The sequence below is a fragment of the Hipposideros armiger genome, unplaced genomic scaffold (assembly GCF_001890085.2).
Source record: "Hipposideros armiger isolate ML-2016 unplaced genomic scaffold, ASM189008v1 scaffold_210, whole genome shotgun sequence".
Taxonomy (NCBI): domain Eukaryota; kingdom Metazoa; phylum Chordata; class Mammalia; order Chiroptera; family Hipposideridae; genus Hipposideros; species Hipposideros armiger.
The window spans coordinates 609,748-629,115 of record NW_017731560.1 but is presented as its reverse complement, the minus strand read 5'-3'; the positions used below and the strand labels follow the sequence as shown (position 1 = coordinate 629,115).

At 43.5% G+C, this 19,368-nt stretch overlaps 1 protein-coding gene across 2 annotated transcripts; it reads right to left on the bottom strand.

The window, feature by feature from the left end:
• Window positions 1-627: 627 nt before the first annotated feature.
• UTP14A (UTP14A small subunit processome component) lies at window positions 628-18,828 on the bottom strand. Of its 2 annotated transcripts, XM_019653936.1 has the most exons (15): window positions 18,655-18,827; window positions 17,627-17,702; window positions 16,850-16,920; window positions 16,127-16,191; window positions 14,360-14,502; window positions 13,905-14,060; window positions 9,421-9,540; window positions 9,247-9,341; window positions 8,531-8,654; window positions 8,353-8,430; window positions 7,526-7,919; window positions 5,171-5,568; window positions 4,032-4,225; window positions 3,810-3,909; window positions 628-1,065 (listed from the first exon to the last, which is right to left on the bottom strand). In XM_019653936.1, exons 1-15 carry the CDS (start codon window positions 18,771-18,773, stop codon window positions 793-795), a joined length of 2,406 nt encoding a protein of 801 aa, XP_019509481.1. In that variant the 5' UTR covers window positions 18,774-18,827; the 3' UTR covers window positions 628-792. The 2 variants fall into 2 exon arrangements, with proteins under 2 accessions (XP_019509481.1, XP_019509482.1); XM_019653937.1 differs by lacking the exon at window positions 628-1,065 and having other exon boundaries at window positions 3,813-3,909; window positions 4,124-4,225; window positions 18,655-18,828.
• Window positions 18,829-19,368: the final 540 nt, after the last annotated feature.

Genomic DNA, 19,368 nt, shown 5'->3' with positions numbered 1-19,368 from the left:
GTAAGTTCCTCAGAGCTGAGAAACCCAGGTGAACTGCCAAAGAGCCAAGTAATGCTTGAAGGAACTATATTTTGAATCAATGGGGAGGAGTTGGCCCTGAGTTAGGAAGGGAACAGAGCTTGACTTCTGAAAGTTCATCTACCTCATCTGTAAAGTAGGGCTAAAACCTCAGTCGTAAGAATGAAAAAAAAAGTGCTACCTTCTCTAACACAGCTACCTGTGCAAGCCGGGAGGCTTACACATGCAAAAAAAAAAAGATAGTGGCTAGGCTTAAAGCTGAACCTACCTTTCGCACCAACCTAGGACCAGCCCAGGGCAGGATTCAATTGCATGGTTTGTGCATGCTGTTTCTAGGCTCAGAGGTTAAGAATATACACTGATTAGTCACTATCCCTGAGTCTAAAACATTGGTTATTTATGGCCGATCATGTCTGACGTGATGTATTTAAGATCATAAACTAGAGTAACTTCTCTCCACTTCAATTTAGCACTAACTAGACAATTTCTGGTAAGAAAATGAGGTCCCCCTGACAAGTGTTTCTGAAGAAATGCAATGGAGAACGTCGAAAGGCATCTTGTATGATGTGAAACTGATTCAACTGGGAGACAACACAGAACACACTCCAGTTAAATAGATACAAGGCTTTATTTTTTAAATGTGGCTTAACTATACACACAGTGTGATAAGCCAGTTTTGGAATTGATCCTGCAGCTCAGAGTAAAACTGGGCCAATGAAGGAGCAATTGGGGCTCCTGGTTCTGGGCACCAATATGTCACTCCTTCACAGCAACTCAATCTTTAGAGATTTTCTTCAAATGTTTTTTGTGACGTATGGAGAGTTGTTTTGGATTCCTCTGTATGACAGAGAGGTCCGACCTTGAGGAAGATCGGTAGCCCACATCTTCTGCTTTTATAGGCTTAATTATATGGCCTGGCTTGGTGACAACCTTGGGCGTAGTCAGCTTTTGGAAGGCCCTCTGGGTGTTCCATGTAGATCCTATAGGGGTCTGGATGGTCCTCTCAAATTGTTGATGGTGGGTGAATGGATACGGAAGCACCCGCACCTGGAAAGGAAGGCAGTGACTAGGTATGAGCCAGGCAATTGGTCAGGTAATTTTGGCATACAGGCCACAGTTATACATGATGGCAGCAGTGAGTGAAGCTACTGAGAATTCAAGGCATCCCAATGCTGCCATCTAACCTTAGGAGTCCTAATTGGCTTGAGGACATTTGAGAATAGAGGGGCCTAATCTGGGACCCCTCTTTCCCCAGGCTTATTCAACAATCTAGGCATCGAAAAACCATCCTGACTCTGCCCCTGTAGCTGTAGGAACACTACAGTAGCTCCTGGGCTGCTGTCCCCAAGTCAGTCTTCTACACAACCTTCCCATTCTTGTGACTGCAAGAAACACCCAGGCATTTGTGTATCCCTGTGGATTTTATGACCCTCCTACCTTCTCTATCCTTTCCTTTCTTCTCCTTGACAAACAGGATTGATGTTTTAAGGAACCCAAAGGTTGACTCCTGAATCCTGAACCCTACCAGCGTGTTACACTCAGTTAGCTTCATCCTCTTTTGGCACCTCACACTGGCAGAGCTGGAAGGCCCTCGATAATGGCAAAGGTCATCTTCCTCAGCCCCAGAATGTGGCTTAGAAGCACTTTACCCAAGAAAATGAGGAGAAGTAAGGGAGAAGAGCCTAGGCTTCTTTCCTTGCCCAGTACCACACATGCAAATAATCTTTAAATACTTCCCCAATGGCCAAAGAGGAGGAAAAAGACATAAGCAGAAAAATGGGGGAAGTACAATTAGTAGTCTTTGGAGCTAGTCAACGTAACACACAAGAGAAGCTGAATACTGCCAGGTGGTCCTGGTGGTAGTGAAGGCCACAGGCTCTCTTTAGGTTAAGGGGATGTTTTATTGGGGTTGATAGGTAGATTTGTACATGTCAGCCAGGGGAAGAAAAACCAAAACAAAACACCTGGACAGAGAGTATTCAGCCTTAGAAGGTCTTCCCCCCCCCCCCCCCCCGTTCAGCTCAAAGCACACTTTATTCCATTGCATGCTGGGACCTGCAGTCTATAGCTTATTTTCAAAATGAGGAAAACGAAGGCAGAGTCTGGAAAACTATTTGGTCAGTTTGCTGTGACTGTATTAAAAACAAATAGATAAGAGCCCTGGAAGGGAAGGGTGACTGTCACTGAGACCCACACTCTGCCTTTCACCTAGAATCCTGGCCTGGTGAAGCACCTCCTTTCTTTATCTCTTATCCCATTCCTGCCTGTTTATTGCCTGTTTTCTAGTTATATAGCCTCAACTGGGATTGCAGTGGTTACAATTCAATTTCTGCACTGATTGGGTCACAAAATGAAATCAATATAGTATTATTGAAATGTTATTTCCTCACCTCTCTTTTGTACCTATTAAATACACCTCCTCCTTTTTCAGAAGGAAAAATATAACTTGGGCCGGCCGAGTGGCTCGTTGATTAAAAGTTGGCTTGGGAGTGCAAGCTCTGAGCAGCAGAGCTGCCGGTTTGGATCCCACATAGGCCAGTGATGCTGCACCCTCTACAGCTAAGATGGTGAACAACAGCTCGACCTGGAGCTGGGCTGCCGTGAGTCACCGGTGACGGTATAGGCTGCAGTGGGGCTGCAGTGGGCTGCCATGAGTTACCCGTGAGTGGCTGGCAGCCAGTGTGAGCAGCCGGCAGCCAGCGTGAGCCACCATGAATGGCCGTCCAATGGCTGGTGACCGACTGCCTCACCCGGGAAGAGCCCAATGATCACAATACCAACATGGGCCAGTGAAGCGATGTCCTCCACAACTAGACTGAAGAACAAAAAGGACAGCAACTTGTCCGTTCCCCTCCCCCAATAAAATCTTAAAAAAAAAAGAAAGGAAAATATAACTCATTTCAATAATATATTGGCTAGGGACAGACATTAGGGTCACAGACGTTCAAAATTGAAGGGAACTTTAATTAAGGTCATTGAGTCTAATCTCTTTACTGAATCCTCTACACATGCTCATATTCCCAGAACAACCCATTCTCTTTGGGCCAGCAGGAAGTTTTTGCTTGAATTGAACACTGCCTTTCCTGACTTCTACTTTATGTGACTCCACTCCATATGACAGCCTTCCATGTACAGTAATACCTTGGTTTGTGAACATAATTTGTTCAGGAAACAAACTACGCATATTGCAAGACATCGCTTGTTTACCAAGTTAAAATGTATTAAAAATGTTTGCTTGTCTTGCAGAAAACTTGCAAACCAAGTTACTCGCATTCCAAGGTTTTACTGTACTTGAAAACCATGATTCTGCTCAAATTTGCTTCTCTCTTGGGTAAACATCCCTAGCTCATTATCATTTGACACAATTTAAACTTCTCTCACTACACTGAACAAAGTACCTGTTTGTCTTTGTTTTTCTTAAGATGCAGCTCAATCTTCATAGCCTGTGCAAATTACCTTGACTATAAATACCAGCCTGAAGAACAGTAATTCTTCATCTGTTGAGACCAATTTGCATCAGTGTTATCTGGGGTAGTAGTTGAAAATGCAGATTTGAAGGCCTCACCATTGTTGCAAAGATTATCCTGTCTCAACCTTCATCTTGGTTAGTAATTAAACAGCAGAGTTGATCTGGAATTATTCATCTCAGAACCAGTCAGTATAAACAAAAATAGATTTCACTCTGGTCAAAATCACATGTCCCTCTTAACCACTGAGCACTAGAATATTCCTTCCAAGCAAGAGAGCAGGTCAGCAAAGTGGAGGCAGCTAAAGAGCTCTGCATCCCTCACCTGGTGAGCTGCTGCATGGATGTTTCGTTTCTCGTTGATAATCACGTTTGGCAAATTCTTGTCTTTTCTGGGAGGACCTTCAGGGGCTTTAATGAGAAACCTGGAAAGCAGAACAGCAGAACGTCTAAGAGCATTAAGGGCTTAGTCAAAAGGGCAGGGAGGGCGTGTGAGTGTGAGGTGGAGAAACTGGTGCCCTTCTGACAGGCTTTCTCCTGTTCTTACCGGCGTCTCTTCTTGGCACTGGGCTTCAGGCCCACACCACCCCACTCGCCCCAGCCGGGCAGAGTTAGGTCCATGTCCTTTGGCTTACTCGCCTCCACAGCTTCCCTCTTCTCTCTCAAGAAGTCTCTGATGACATCATCCCCAGCAAAAGCTTCCTTTATCACTTGCTTTTGATCTCTCTCCTGTTCATCTTCCTGTGAAGAAACAAGAGTAAGAACGGGGCGGGGGGGGCGGGCTTGGGCAGGAGGAGGAGCTACAGAACCTTTCTGGCACTTTCTGCACCAGCTCTGATCCCCCACAATGGCCCAAGCCCCTGGCTCTGCTCACCAACTCCTCTATTTTCGTGGGCACTGCCAAAGCTTCAGGGAAGAAGATTTTGTGGTTAGGAGGTTCTGTAGCTATGGTTTGCCTTTGGAACGTGGTTGGAGGCAAGACCACTTGAATTTTGGGTCGTGACATTTTAGCGCCCCCTAGGGGAAAGCAATGAATAATGATGGTCTTGCAATACAAACCCATTGGTGGCCAGCCAATTATGCTCCGATTTTCTTCTCTCTAGGGTCAATATCCCCAGCTTATTATTATATGACACAATTTTAAACTTCCAGTAAGGAAGCTGCAGGGTGGAGAAATGAATAGCCTGTGTTAGGAGAAGCTCCACGGTGCCTGGCCAGAATGCAGGCGTCCTCCAGCTTATAGCCCCGAGGACAGAGGCCGGGGCTCCTCACTTGAGCAGTTTCAATGACTTCATCGGGGAGTCCTGCACCATTTGAGAACCCACTGAATAGAGCAAACTCTTGGCAAGAGCTGAATGACTCACCCACGAGTTGTCCTGCCTGGGACCTCGTCAGAGCTCTGCATGCCTCCCTTTTTTCCTTTGCGGGCAGTTTTAGAGTCATCCCAAGGGAGGGTTTGGTGGCTCAGGATTTAGGAAGTGGAGGTCTCAGGGGCACTCACAGATTTGCATCTATCAAACTGTCACTGAGGCCAACCTGGCCCCATACTATTCGGGACCTCTCAACTACCAAAATGTGCACCCAGCACAACAAAACTTCATATGCATTCTCCTCCTTGTCCAAGAAGGGCAATTTCTGCCCTAGCTTTGATCCCCCACAATGGCCCACAACCCTGGCACTGCTCACCAACTCTACTGTTGTGGGGACTGCCAAAGACTTCACAGAGGGAGATTTTGTGGTTAGGATGTTCTGTAGGTCAATCATTTGCTCCTTATTTTTCTCCACGGGGGCACCAGGCTGATTATCTGGGTTCATCTCCAACTTCTGTCCTTCTAAAGCAGGTCTGGGAAGCTCCTTATTGTGAAAGCATCCTTCTTCGCCCAGCTCGTCTAGCTCTTCCAGTATCTCTGCTCTCTCCGGCCTCTGCAGCAACAGGGGCTCCTCTTCCCCAGCAGGTCCCTCTCTCTGGATTGGCAGAACTGTCCTCGCTGAACTCACTTTTTGCTTCCTGGACTGATGGTTTTCCTTGTTGAGTTTCTGAGATAGAGCCCTCAATTCAGACAGCACCTCCTGGCTGCTAGAATCTGGAGGAAGAAATGAAAGCTGTCAGAAAAGGAGGGTGGGGGTTGCCTTGTCAACGAGCATTTATTGAGCCCTCTCAACAAACATTTGTTGGGTGCTAAGCACCATGAAAGGCATTCCAATGAAGAGAAGACTCCATTTACTGATCTCCTGGAGAGTTCACTAATCACTACCTGTCAAGAAGCAGGCAATGGAGTTCAGTAGTTAAAAGCAGCATGTTGGGAAGCAGATGTCCTGGGTCCTATTCCCAGCGTTGTCAACAACTCACTGTATAACTGGAACTGTGGCTTAATTTCCCCCTACAGTAAACCTTGCTTAGGGTGGTGGCTCCAAGTTCCAAATTTTATTTTATTTTTCCAAGTTCCAAAATTTAAAAAGGCCTTTTTAATGGGGTGGGGTGGGGGGTTGCTGGATATAACTTTATTGTAATTTATTATTGGTAATTTCTAAAAATTGTGATTTATTATTTGTAATTGACAGTGGAATGTCCTATTTGTAAAAACCACATCCAACATTGTTCTGTCTTAAAACAGCCATTTCATAATCTGTCATGGCCAAGTCAAGTAGCGTACCTTTTCCCTGTCACCAGCAACATCTGAGCAAATACCACTAGTCTCTAAGAGCCCTGAGGGAAACAAGGCAGTGACACGTTTCTCAATTGTCCTCTGCATTGACTCAAATTGCTTCCATTCCCAAGGTCAACCTGCTCTCTAGCTTTGGCTTGAAGCCGCTGGAAGAAGCTACCTGAGATCTGGCCTTTGGACACATGATTCCTCAAGAATCAAGTTTTCTTGCCCATTTTGCTTGGGGTCCGTGACTTCCCATTATTTCCCCAAAGGTTTGGGAACATTCTATTTATTTATCATGCAAGAAATCCAAATTCACCTTTCATACCACAACCAACTGCTCTACACATTTAACTAGATTACCAGCTTTTGAGGGGGCTCAGGAGGATGCAACTGGTGTCCTGTAGTTGTAGCGAGACTGCCCCACAATCTCCGCCTGCAGTGCTGCCCTCCAAAGTCCTCTCAGAAGTGACTGCTCATAATTTTTTCCCAGAACTCTCTGATGAAAATCCCAAGTAAAGGCTCTACAATACATTCTCAATAATAGCTCTTTTAAAGTTATTTTATGCCATGGATAAACATAATCTTGCTGTCATCTAAATGCATTATTCCTACAGGAAATACAATCAGATCTGTGACTCTGGCCAGATAGCCAGGTGATTCTGAATGTATAATAGGTAGTTCCCTAGCAGGCTTTATATCGCCCTGTCTTGTCCCTAGAATGGGAGTTCTCTGATCTGTCTCAAGGGCATTAACGTTGTTAATATAAAACCTTTTCAAGATAACAGGTAGAAAATATAATGTGCAAATTGAGTCTGAGCACAGGGTAACAATTCTCATTTACCATGTACCTTATGGAGTCATTCATTCTTGTCCAGAAAGTCTCACTCCATATCACATTATCAACCAGCATTTACAAAGTGCTAAAAATGCCACTCCTACTTTACAAACAAAACAGAACACTGCAGCCATAATTTGAAGGTGCTTTATAATGCCTCAGAAGTTACTTATGTGCCTGTGGGTATGAATGGTTTTCAGATTTGCCATCCCGCCAGTGCACTTCTCTCTGGTTTGTGGGTACCAGTAATGTTAACTCTTTCCCTGACTCTAGGGATGGTGTAGTCCTGTCTTTCTGAAGATTGTAAACCCCCAAGAGAAGAAAGCGTGTCAGAACACACAATGTACAGCCATGCAAATGACTACTTATTAAATGCCTTTGAAGAAAAACAGTAATTATGATCATCTATTTTCTCTTCACGGACCCATGGCACTCTCTTGAAAGCCTAGACCCTCATCACTCTGTGGCATGCGGGTGTTGGGGGGGGCACAGCTTTCCTCTCAGTCTGCAGCACACGCACCAAGCAGCTCTCCCTTCCAGTCCACTACAACTTACCTTTTGTTTTTTGTCTGCCCACTGGCTCAGTGTCCTGGTTGAGCCTAGACTTCTCCCTAAGCAATCGCCTTTCCTCAAATTCTTTCAACAAAATTTCTTCCTCCGCGACTGTTTTTTGTTCTCCCTCACTTTCAGAATCCTCACTGGCCACAGGCTCTGGAAGTTGTTCGGTGTCCTTCTGGATTTCGGCATCTTTCATGTCACTGGAGTGATTCCTGACCATCCAGGGGTTCGGTCCATCTGCAGTCATCTGTGCTTCATTCACGGCATCAGGGACAAGGAGGTCACCCTCTTCCTCTATACTACCCTCCTCTTCTTCACTCCTGGAAGCCACCTGGAGTTTCTGCGTCAGTTCTTTGTTCCTGGCCAACTGTTCCTGCATAGCCTGGCGAGCCTGGAGGAAGGAGTCAGAGCACGTGTGCCCTGTCATTACTGACCACCATAACACCTTTCATGGTCCATTTCTTAAAGCTGCCTCCTCTCAATTTGACTTTAAGTATTTCTTACTGGTGCCTACTATTTAAACTGCTCATATACCACCATGGTAATAGCTATGGAATAAAATGGAAGACAAATCCGTTGTCTTCAAGGAATCAACATGCGAAACATGATTTAAAGAAAAGCTCCCCTCCCCTTTAATTGGAATTGCCTTTAATACTTTCCCTTTCACCTCTCCTTTTCCACCTGGCTCTAGTTCTTTTCCTCCCTGCTTTAGAGATTTTCTGATGCCTTTTTAGATTCCAGGTTTTCTATTCACCCTCATGGCTCTTACCCAACTGTTTCTTTCCCCCAATTCCATCTCTTCGCTCACCCTGATGATCTCTTACCTCCAGGTCATATTTGGCCATAATTGCCTTTGACTTTGCCCATTTTCCACTGTTCTGGTGCTTAAGGCTCATTCGCTCCTGGAAAGAAAGGGCAGTGTGAGATCCTTATTGTTTTCTGGGGAAAGTTGGTTCAAGGGGTAGGGCAAGAAGCAGGGGGCAGGGCAAGAAGAAGCCTTACCATCATTCTGGCTTTTTCGAGTTTTTCCAGTTCTTCCAGTGCTGCAGTAGGATTGACCTTCTGCAGCGTCTTAAACTCTTTGAGGGTTTTCTTTGTCTTTCCTTTCTTCAGAACTTTGTGATACCTATTGGGTAATGAGAGGGTTATAAGCGAAGAGATTTAGCAGGAACACTGATAACGACACACACGAGTGTCCTCACTCTCCAAGGGGTATCCCTATGCAGGAACTAGAATGGAGAGCTAGTTGACTAGAAGGAACGAGACGAGAGCTAGCTAGCAGGCTTCTCAGTCCCTGCAACCCCCAGGGGCAGACCTCTGCAGAGCAGAGTCTCTTTGCGCCTATAGCTCAAGGGAAGAGTAGAACAAGTTTCAAAGAGGCAAAAAGGAAGAAAACGCTGCTGGCCCCAACAGCTGTAGAATTCAGAGTTCATTTTGCAGAATCACTCTGAGACGCCCTGGAAAGGAGAGAAAGTAATTGAACTGTCTTCTTTTGAGCAAAACTAAGACGGAAAGCCAAAGCCAGAGGACAGGGCACACCTGAAGCAAGCAAACCTCTATGAGGTTGCTCTGAGGGGAAAAAAAGGCTAATCACTCCTATTTGAGGCCTCTTCCATATGACCCCAATTGCCACGTCAAAGGTTCTTTCCTAAAGACTTGTGATTAGCCACCTCACTTTCTTTTGTGGAACCCATGGCCAGGTTACCAGGTTTCCTTACTTTTTGCTTTTGATTTTCTTTTCTCTTCGAGCCTTGGCTTCATAGTAGGACTGCAGAGCCCGGGCCCTCTGAAGCTCTGCTCGGCGCATCTTAGCCTACAAAGAATGAGATTTACAATGACTCCTGGGCTTGAGGGAAAATGCCTGGGTGTATCAAAGGGCCTATCACACTTACCTCTTCCAGGCTCATGGCTTTGAGAGAGGCCTTTTCCACGGGAGTCAGTAAAGGGTCTGTCACTGGCTGCTTGTTTTTATGGAGGAGGTTGAAAATTTCCTGCTCCAAGGGAGTTCTTGCCTTAAGGAAGTAACAGAACAGTCTGAATCTTAAGCCATAATCCTACAGTCTCCCTCATTTCAGCCCTATGACCATCTACTTCGACACTACCATTGGAATCACGAACTGATTAGGATTGGCTGTTCCAGCAAGAGAAGGGGTTCCAAGTTCGCTGCCCGGCTGTGCAGATAAACCTTCTTTTATTCTGATTTAAGATAACTTCAGCAAGAGGATTCTGAGGCTACTCTCTAATATTACAGAGGGGATCACTCTTGTTCATATTATCAATATATATAAAACAGAATGCCATTCTCTTAAGAATCAAAGCAGGATGTCATTAAGGTAAATGCTGGCAGGACAGAGGAAGAGCACTACCAAATGTCAGTTTTGGTAGCTGGAAAACAAAATGGTCTCTGTGTTATGTATACTGTATAGTTAGGAATCTGAGATTTATATAAACCTCCTTTTAAAAATATCTCTAGAGGAAAGGGGACACTAGGTCTTAAGGTGAGCACAAAAAGACACTGCCTTTAAAAATATGATCTTCATGTAATTAGCCTGCTTCTTGACAGTTTAAATTTAACTCTAGTCATGTTCTAACTCTGGCTCCAATTCCTCAGTTTCCAGTTAACTTTGCATGTTAGGTAGGGTCTATGTGTATGAAATGCATGGACTGTGAATCGGTTACTTATGTCAACCAATGACCTCATTTACTGCATGCCTGATATTGTGAGGATGGCTAAAATAGTCAGCTTGATCATGCTGACCATATCTTGTGTGGTAAGGAATAATGGTAGCCCTAGGCAACAGAGCCTGTTTTAAACCTCACACGTTATATGTTGTTTTCTTCAACAGCCATATACATCATGGTCAGTTATCAAACTTACAAATATCCAGACAAACGCATAAACACATATCATCGTACATTACACGGTGCTACTGATTTAACCATAAACCTATATCTATTGAATAGTAAATGTACATGGTCTTCCATTTTTAGTATTTACAGTAGTGATCAATCAAAGTCTACAAAGTGATTTATATTACAATGTTGTAATCTCCCTCTAATTCAATTCAATTTAAAAACATTTATTGACTGCAGCTACATTTCAGGTACTTGCGCAGGGTGCTAGAATACAGGATTTATTAAGATCATTCCTTTCCTCACAGAGCTCACAGCCTTTCAGAGGAAAGAGACACATGTACCACTAACAGCATAATTTATGTTAGTCCATAGGAGTAATCACAGGTGAAGGAACAATTATTCTGATTAGATGGTGGGCTAGGCTTGGGGAGGGAAGAGACTTGAGTTAAGCTTTGAGGTGTAAGTACAATTCTATAAGGAGGGGGCCAAACAGAGATAAGCAGAAACATATATGGAAAGGAGAGGTGGATAAGGAAACAATGTGTTGTCCAGTGCAGCTAAAATGCTAGGTACTTCTGTCTTATCCTGTAAATGAGGAGCCTTTTGAAGGGTTTTAAGCAGGAGAGCAACAATTAGTTGTTTCAGAAAGAAAATCCTGGTGCTTGTATATGGGGATATATGTAAAGTGCCAAATGAGAGGTGAAAATGAAAATGAGAAGAGGAACCAGGGATCTGAGAGCTATTACGGAGAAAGAATTTACAGACTAGCCCATTGTCTGGGCTGAGGAGAGATGGCAGTTAATAGGAGTAGGATAAATCAGATCGCGGAGGTTTCCAACCTAAGTGAATTGGGTATGGAGTTATGTTGTTGACTGAGTTACAGAATGAAGGTGGTGGTACAGGGTTTGGGAGGCTGGGGAAGGACAATGCCAGGTTCACTTTGTTGTTTATGACGTTTAAGGTACATTGGGGAGATCCAGGTGAGGCCGGCTAATCATATGGAATCTGGGACTGGAATTCAGAAGAAGGGGTTGAGAGTCATCTGTGGCATATACAGGTGGTAAGTCAAAAGTCACAGAATTTACAGGGTAACAATAAAATGGACTAAGAAAAGTTAGATAAAAATCAGGAGTATGTCACAGATGTCAAAGGAGGAGTTTTTGACAATGTGTCAATAGTGTCACATTGGTTGAAACCTGAGGGCTTGCGATGTGACTGGGAGGCCCCTCACTAATGGCCTTTGAGAGAAGTTTCAGTAGGGCAGTAGGCAAAGAAGGTGAGAGAACACTGATAGCAGTGGAGACCAGCTCTTCCCAAAGCATGTTCCTCATCAGCTAACAAGATTTACTTCATTTAAAAAAAAGTTTGAAAAATTCAATTTATTTGATTTTCAATAACATCAGTTTGTAGACTCTGGATTAGAGTACGTTATCTTTTCATAGACTTTAAAAGGCTAGTGTGCATTGTGAATTGCCAAACTCCAATAAGGGCAGGCAGCATTTTCTAGCAATGGGACCTCCCCCACCCCAGCCGCCTTTGAGGGCATATTGAGGTGAACACTCTGGGAAATGCAAGTGTAGGCTGCTAGTGGAGGGAAGGAGAGATGGAGTGGGAAAAGTTACTGTACCATCAACCATCATTTCTAGCACTTTGCAGTTTACAAATGCTTTTGCACACATCCCATTTAATTCTTCTCAGCTAGAGTTCAGTGAAATTTTAGGAAGCTGGACCAAAACTATACTGCAGACTTTGGATTCTTAACCTCCAGGAATACTAGTATATCACTAGTCCTTGGTACTTTGCACTCTTAAATTGTAAGAAGAGAATTGCAAGCTGCTAGCCAGAAAGCACGCCCTGACCTTAGCATTTCCGTATTTCTCTGTGCCACACTGGCTTAATTTCTCCAAAAATGAATCTTAGCATGAATGGTCCAGTAGATTCAATGTACAGCTTCTGGGCCATTCTGTCTTGTACAAGGAGTTCCTGGAGGGAAGTTGTGCTATTCTTAGTGCAACCTTGTCCTCCACCATCTCACCTTTAATACCCAACTCGGCATTTTCCTGTGATCTACAAGATTACGTCATTTGGAAAAAGCGAGGTGCAGGAGAATGTGTAAAAGCGCACTACTACTTTTTTGATAAATATGAGGTAAACACAAATATATCAGTAAAACTCAAGTTTACAATAATAAAACAACTTACAGAAGTGGTTACTTCTGGGTGAATATGGGGGTAAAAATGAGCAGGTGGGAGACAGGGGTGGGGTCAGACTTTATACATCTTCTATAGTTTTATTTTTGAATCCTACAAATTATATTACCTCTTCATTTTTTTCCTAAAGTCTCCCATCCTGCAGCCACACTTTAAACCTGATCTCTTTTTCATGTGGAAAAGGAAGCATTCTAGAAAGAGAACGGCAGAAACAGAGCTTATCCCCACAATAAGCAACCACTTGCTCAATTTCTAGTTATGGTGGGAAGCCATGTTTACTTTGATTAGCTTTAATTATTTCAAGTCCCCAACACACAGAACACTATCACTCCTGGATTTCTAGAAAGCAGAAGAAAAGCATAAAGACAGCCATCTATTCATAGTTTCGGCACTTCTGTTTTTGCCTATTTTTCTACTTAAGACAGAACATTCCATTATAGAGTCCATAACCAATGGTGTATTGGAAAAGAAAGGTTAGCTGTTTGAAGCAACTGTTCATAGACTAAAATGATAATAATAATAACAAATAAAAAAATACAAGACTTTAGGGACCAATATAGGATCACCAACTTTTAATTTTGCCAAGGGCATAACTACTGTTCTACCCTCAACCCCATCCTTTGGTACCACCATCATTTCATAAAAAGAAGAGCTATTTCTACACCATTAAAGTGGAAAGAATAAGCTCATAATAAAGAAGAGCAGACAACCTTACACCCATCATATTCACAATTATCCTTCTGCTTCAGACGGATGAAAAATTTGCCAGGGATCAGTGTTTGGGAAACCCAGCTCTAAAATGTATATAATGTTTTTATTTTCTGCAGCTCAGTCATAATGAGCTACATGCTAAGAGTCTGTTCATTATCAGCAATGTTATATTTTAATGTGGTATTCCTTTACAAGCCAACTTTGGATCTGTTGCTCATGTATCCTTACTAAGGCATCAGTGAACTGATTTCCCCCAGATCAGATTGTGGCTTTAAAAGCTTTTTAAAAACTGGGGCATGAAAAAGAAAACATTATGTTCCTTCTCGGCTGGCCATCGGGTCTTTCAACACAAAAACATGGAAATAACCATGTATTGTATGCTATAAACTGATGAAGGGCGATTGCAGAACCACTCTGAGTGGCTACTACATGACCAGCAATGAATCTTGCCACCCTCTTCTCTCCCTTTGACTGATAAACTACAAAGATGGCAGCTGGAATTTTGGCTTAACATGTCCAACCAAATTGGCTGCAGGTCCTGCAGGCTCCACATTGTGCAGTCTCACCCCCGAGGTGCGATTTCCTCGTGCTGCACTTACCTTCCAGCCGCTGACCACATGCTCAATGGGGGCAAAGGCTGACTGCTCCTTCTTCAGGGGAAACACCAGCTGCTCTGCTTGCCGGTTCTTCAGAACAATGGGGTCCCATTTGGAGAGGGCCTGTGAGGTTTTATTGAAGGCCACTTCTCTGTGGATCTGAAACAGGCAATATACACAAAAGAGCCACGAAGATGAGGCATCAAACTCAAGGGACTTGTGGAAAATTAGGAGGTAATGTTTCTTAGCCCAAGGAAGAATCAGAATGCTAGAGATGAGCTCTTGCTTACTTCTCAGGACTGTACTTTGTACTAGATCAGTTTTAATTATTTCCATGGTGAGGCAATCACAGCTTCCCTCCTACCATTTTGCAGGCTTCCCCCTTCCTTCTCTTCTGATCCAGTTTTTCCTTGTAAGTTCAATGTCTCCCCCTTAATAGACCACACTCTATAACTCACACGCTCCACCTCTTCTTTGTTAAGGGGCAACTCCACAGTCTTCTTTGATTTGATTCTAGTCAGTTGCTTTTTCACAGTGGCCAATGAGGACGAAGTTTTAACGGGCTCAAGCAGATCCGAAAGGAATAGCCTTTCTCCTGATCCTGTAGAAAGGCCAAACTTTATGATCAGAATGAGAAGTGAGTCAAAATCCCAATATCACAAAGGGAGACACCTAAATAGAAAATGCTGGCAGTCAGGCAAATGTGCAGGGAAACAGGAATAAATCTTTTACTTCAATAGCTAGCCCTAGTGACACCATCACTTTCCTACATTCTCACACATGCTGGAGCGTAGAAGGGAGGAGAAAGTTATTTATTTAAAAAAAGTTATTTGCTTTTCTCTTGGTCTTTCTGCTTCCTCTCTTGTTCCACTGCAATTCATTCTTCACTTAGCAGACACAGTGATAGTCTGAAAATGTAAATCACAGCATGTCATGATCCTGCTGAAAATTCTCCAGTGGCTCCCCATTATACTTGGAGTTAGTCATCCCTTTGTATCCATGGGGAATTGGTTCCAAGATCCCCTGCAGATACCAAAATCCGAGGATGCTCAAGTCCCTTCTGTGAAATGGTGTATTATTTGCATGTAACCTATATTTGCATATACACTACAGCAGGGCATGCCTACACATCACTTCATTCACATGGATTCAGCCTAGTGCTCAGTGTGTGGCAAATTCAAGTTTTGATTTTTTGGAACTTTCTGGGATTTTTGTTGTTGTTATTGTTGAATATTTTTTATCTGTGGTTGGCTGAAGGCAAGGATGTGAAAAACAAGGATACGGAAGGTCAACTACATTGATCTAAAGGACACAGCCCTACAGGATCTGGTCCCCACATAGGATCTTGATCTGTCTCTCCAACCTCATGTCATCCCCACCTCCACTATGCTCCAGTCACGCCGGCCTTCTTCCTGTTCTTCAAACATGGTGAGTTTGTTTCTTCCTTAGAGCCTCTGCACTAGCTTCCCCCTCGCCTGGAATGCTTTCTCTTACCTTTACGTGATTGGCTTTTGTTGTCCTTCAGATCTCAGCTTAAATTTTGACTCTTCAGAGACCTTTCATGACCAGCCAAACTAAAGCAACCATTTAGTCTCTTTATTGCATCATCCTGTTTTAATTCTCTTATTGTCTCCCCCCACTAGAATGTAAACCCGATAAGATCAGTGTATTATTCTTTACTATAACCCAATATCTAAACTGTTTCCGAAACTGATAAGAGTAGAAGCATAGTAGATACACAGAAGCTGATACATAGCATAAACTGAATAAGATTGGAAGAATACATTGGCACTTGTTCTAGGAGGTTATGTCAGTGGTTACTAGAAGAGTGTAACTCATTCAAGTCCCCTAAGTTGTGAATATGTGAATATGGTGAAAAAGATCTGGCATCTAGATTTGGTAATAAGGTTAAAATCCCAACTCTGTCATTCACTAGGTCATGTATTCCCAATAGGGGTGATATCACTCTCCCACCCAGGGGTGAAAATTGGTTTGGGAGAGGGTGAAACAAAACTTAGGTATTAAAACCTTTGTGTCCCCCAAAGCTCAACCTTATCCAACAATATATCATCTGACTACCCTTCTTCACTCATTCACAGGTAAATATTCATGGTATGATCCATCAATCACATAAAAAACAGTTCCTGGGGTAGGGGTTGTGAAGTGACTGTTATACTTTGGGAACTCAACAAGTTCCACGCAGATCGCTGCCTTTGTTAACTTACCTTCCAAACTGACAGTGAACTCGGACACCTTCAGACTAGCCTCAGATCTCTCAGCCAATTTCCGCCTGAAATTTAGGAAAAACAGAAATATAGTAGGAACGAACACATTTTGCTGGGGAAAAAACACTTCTTTCTTTAAACAAAGCTTTGCTTTCATGTATTTGTCTTCAAGAGTCAGGTTTTCGCACATAATAACCAGGAAATCTGTTCCTAACCTGGACTTGGTAGTTTAACCATCTCTTAATGTAGACTCAGCCCCTCAAAAACCCAAGGCAATACAAGGTAGGCATAGTGGAAAAGGTATTGGATCTGGGTTTGAATTCTGGATAAGTAATGTCTATTCAATGCTTCAAGACTGTAAGTGTGAATTAAGTAAGCATTCAAATTCACAAAGGTTTAACACAGTAATAGCTAACACTTGTATTATCTTTAGTATAAGCTAGGGATTGGCTTAAGATCTTTACATTTATTAACTCATTAAAATGTCACAGCAACCCTATGAGGTAGGTACTATTATTAATCTTATTTTCTAGTTGAGGAAATTGAGGGGCAGAAAGGATAAAAAATTTGCCTAGACAGTCTGTTTCCAAAGTAGGTACTCTTAATTATGATGTAATAATAATAATGTGTGTTCATTGTCTTAGGCACTCAATAAATGTTAGTTGCAGATAAATCTCATGGAATCAGCTAGTTATAACCTGTCCAAATTGATTTGAATGTTACCTATTCCTTCCATCAAGGGAACTGATTGCTTCCAGAAGTTTTTGATGCTTTCGTTCTCCATCACTGTCCCCCTAGACACAGAAAAAGAAAAGCCATCAGAATGATGAGGGGCAGGGAAAGACAGTTTGGAAATTGAAACCCATGTAAAATTTCTCATTCTTTTCGTCAGTGAAGAACTGGGGAATCAGATGAGGTCTGGTGTGCAGGTCTGAAAGAACTGCTCCAAAAACCAGAGCCCCTCATTCCAGAGCCTTAGTAACTGGGAGCTAATGTTATGCCTCTGTCTTAACTTGTTTTGGTAAGAAAACTGCTATGGGAGTAATGTTTCTCTATGGAATATATAGTGTGATCTGACACAGAAATTCTTCTATAAGAAGAAAAACCAATCTAAGTAGTTTTGTCAAGAGAATAGAGTTGGAATTCCTACAGCATCCATCGGAGATGCAGCTTAATTATGTATAGTTCAGTCCGACAAATAACTCTCTACAGAAATCCAAATCTGGATAACAGGGAAATCAAACAATGAGGACCATATGTTTGGGTCTGTATACTACTCAACTATACTTAATCAACTTGAGGACAGTGGCTGTATCTTATACAGGTTTCAAACTCCCATAGCACTCAATACATCTTATACATGAAAGACTGAAACAACTTCCTATAATTTATTTGTGAGACCTGAACAAATATAAACAATGTTACCCCCCCTTCCCTTTCCAGGAATGTGCTGTGTACCCTAATTTTGAGGCAGAAGGTAGTGTAGCAGTTGTCACCCACCTCATCTTCACTGGTGCTCATGGGGGATTCTTTTGGGAAATCCTCTAGTTCTTCCTGTTCACATAAAGCCAGAAGGCTGTTAAAAGAGATAAAAGAAAAATATTATCACTTGAAGAAACTAAACAATCTGTAAAACGTAACTGCAGAAGTCAGGCATCATCTCCAAGAGGTGAGCAGTGGTTGGTGATACCCATACCGAACTGCATGGAAAAGATATAATGCTCTTCAGTGGTTGGAACTGCATTTCCCACTGACCTCGGGGTGGTTGTAAAAATGTCAGACCATAAGTAAGGTGGCAGACAGACGCTGCTCCTGGCCCTTGAGGCAAGACAGTTTTACCGTTACTATTTCTAAACAGCCTTCACGTGGAAGACACCTTTACTGGTGCAGCTTACTCAAAAGTGACATCTTGATCAGTTGTTACCTGGAATGAGGAAACAGGGAATTGGAGGAAAGCAGCTGAAAAAGCCATTTTCCCTGTGGTTTGCTCAGAAAAAAGTAGGTGCTTAACTAAGGAATACTGATACCCTGAAACAAGTTATGGAGTCTATTACCTAACAGTATATATCAATCTTTGCAAGGCAAGTAGTACTAAACGAATTATATTCGTTCCCCTATTGAGGTGGGAGGTGAAACATCAGAAGAGAAAACATCGTGGATGACTCCAAAGGTTTCCAAGACAAGGGAGTTTACAGCGCAGGCACTGCCTGCGCAGAGGGCTGAAACGCGCTGCAGCAGCGGCATAAAAAAAGGAGTCACGTGACGAGGACAGTGCAACATTTAACTTAGCTGAAGAGGGAGAGGCCGCATCAGGACCACAGGGATGAAGCCCCGAAGCTGGGGAGTGGAGGGAGCAAATTAAATTAAATTAAAAGGGTTTCAAAGGATGGATCGCGGAAACAGTAACGAATGACGAGGTCTTAGGAGCGGAATGTGTCGTCTGTTAAAAAGCAGCTTCCATATCTCAAAGTCTGGAGAACCTGGCCCCCAACGAGACCCAGACCCCCCTACCCGTCTTTACCCCTCACCTCTCCGCAGCCAGAATCGCGCTCATCTCAGCAGCCTGTTTCACATGGGCCAGGAGCGGAAGCCCAAAGGGAAGCAATCTCCGGGCGGCCGCAAAGCACTTTCTGCTTCCACCAATCATGCGCTACAAGTCCCGTCACTTCCGACCCGCCCTAGGCGTGAGAGTAACTGGAGACGCTTCGGGAGGGGTGTGCAGGAACCCGGCTTCGTGGAGCTTAATGCCTCTCAGTGGGCGGAGTTTTGCTCGCCCCACCCATTCCTCGTGTCGCCAGCCGGTGTGTGTCCTCTCGGCCCCCGCGTTTCTAAGCGGCCCAAGGTGGGTGAACCCAGGGCGAGGGTGCTGCGCTGTCCTCGCCTGATCCAAAAGGAAAGGCTCCGTCGCCCGGTCGTGTTGGACAGTGTCCTGTGAGCCCGCCCCTGGCCAACTCAAGGCTTTATGAACGCCCGTGTAGTGGCCATCATTGTGCTAGGCCCTGGCGATTGGACCATGAACAAAGCAAGTTTCCTTCTCTCTTAAGGATAAATCCTCTTTCAGCATATACCCTCTTGTCATTGCAGCTCTAGGTTCCTCCTTCCCTATGTAATAAAGTTTCATCCAAGAATGGGGCTGTGGGTAAACGGGATCAAATATATGGTGATGGAAGGAGAACTGACTCTGGGTGGTGAACACACAATGTGATATATAGATGATGTATTACAGAATTGTACACTTGAAA

Excerpts from the sequence above, each read along its gene's own strand:
- UTP14A (XM_019653936.1), bottom strand. The coding sequence starts at position 18,773 with ATGATTGGTGGAAGCAGAAAGTGCTTTGCGGCCGCCCGGAGATTGCTT. Across the intron at positions 14,503-16,126 it reads GTTCACTGTCAGTTTGGAAG|GATCAGGAGAAAGGCTATTC; the intron begins GTAAGTTAACAA and ends GCCTTTCTACAG. Across the intron at positions 7,920-8,352 it reads TGGCCAAATATGACCTGGAG|GCTCGCCAGGCTATGCAGGA; the intron begins GTAAGAGATCAT and ends TCCTTCCTCCAG.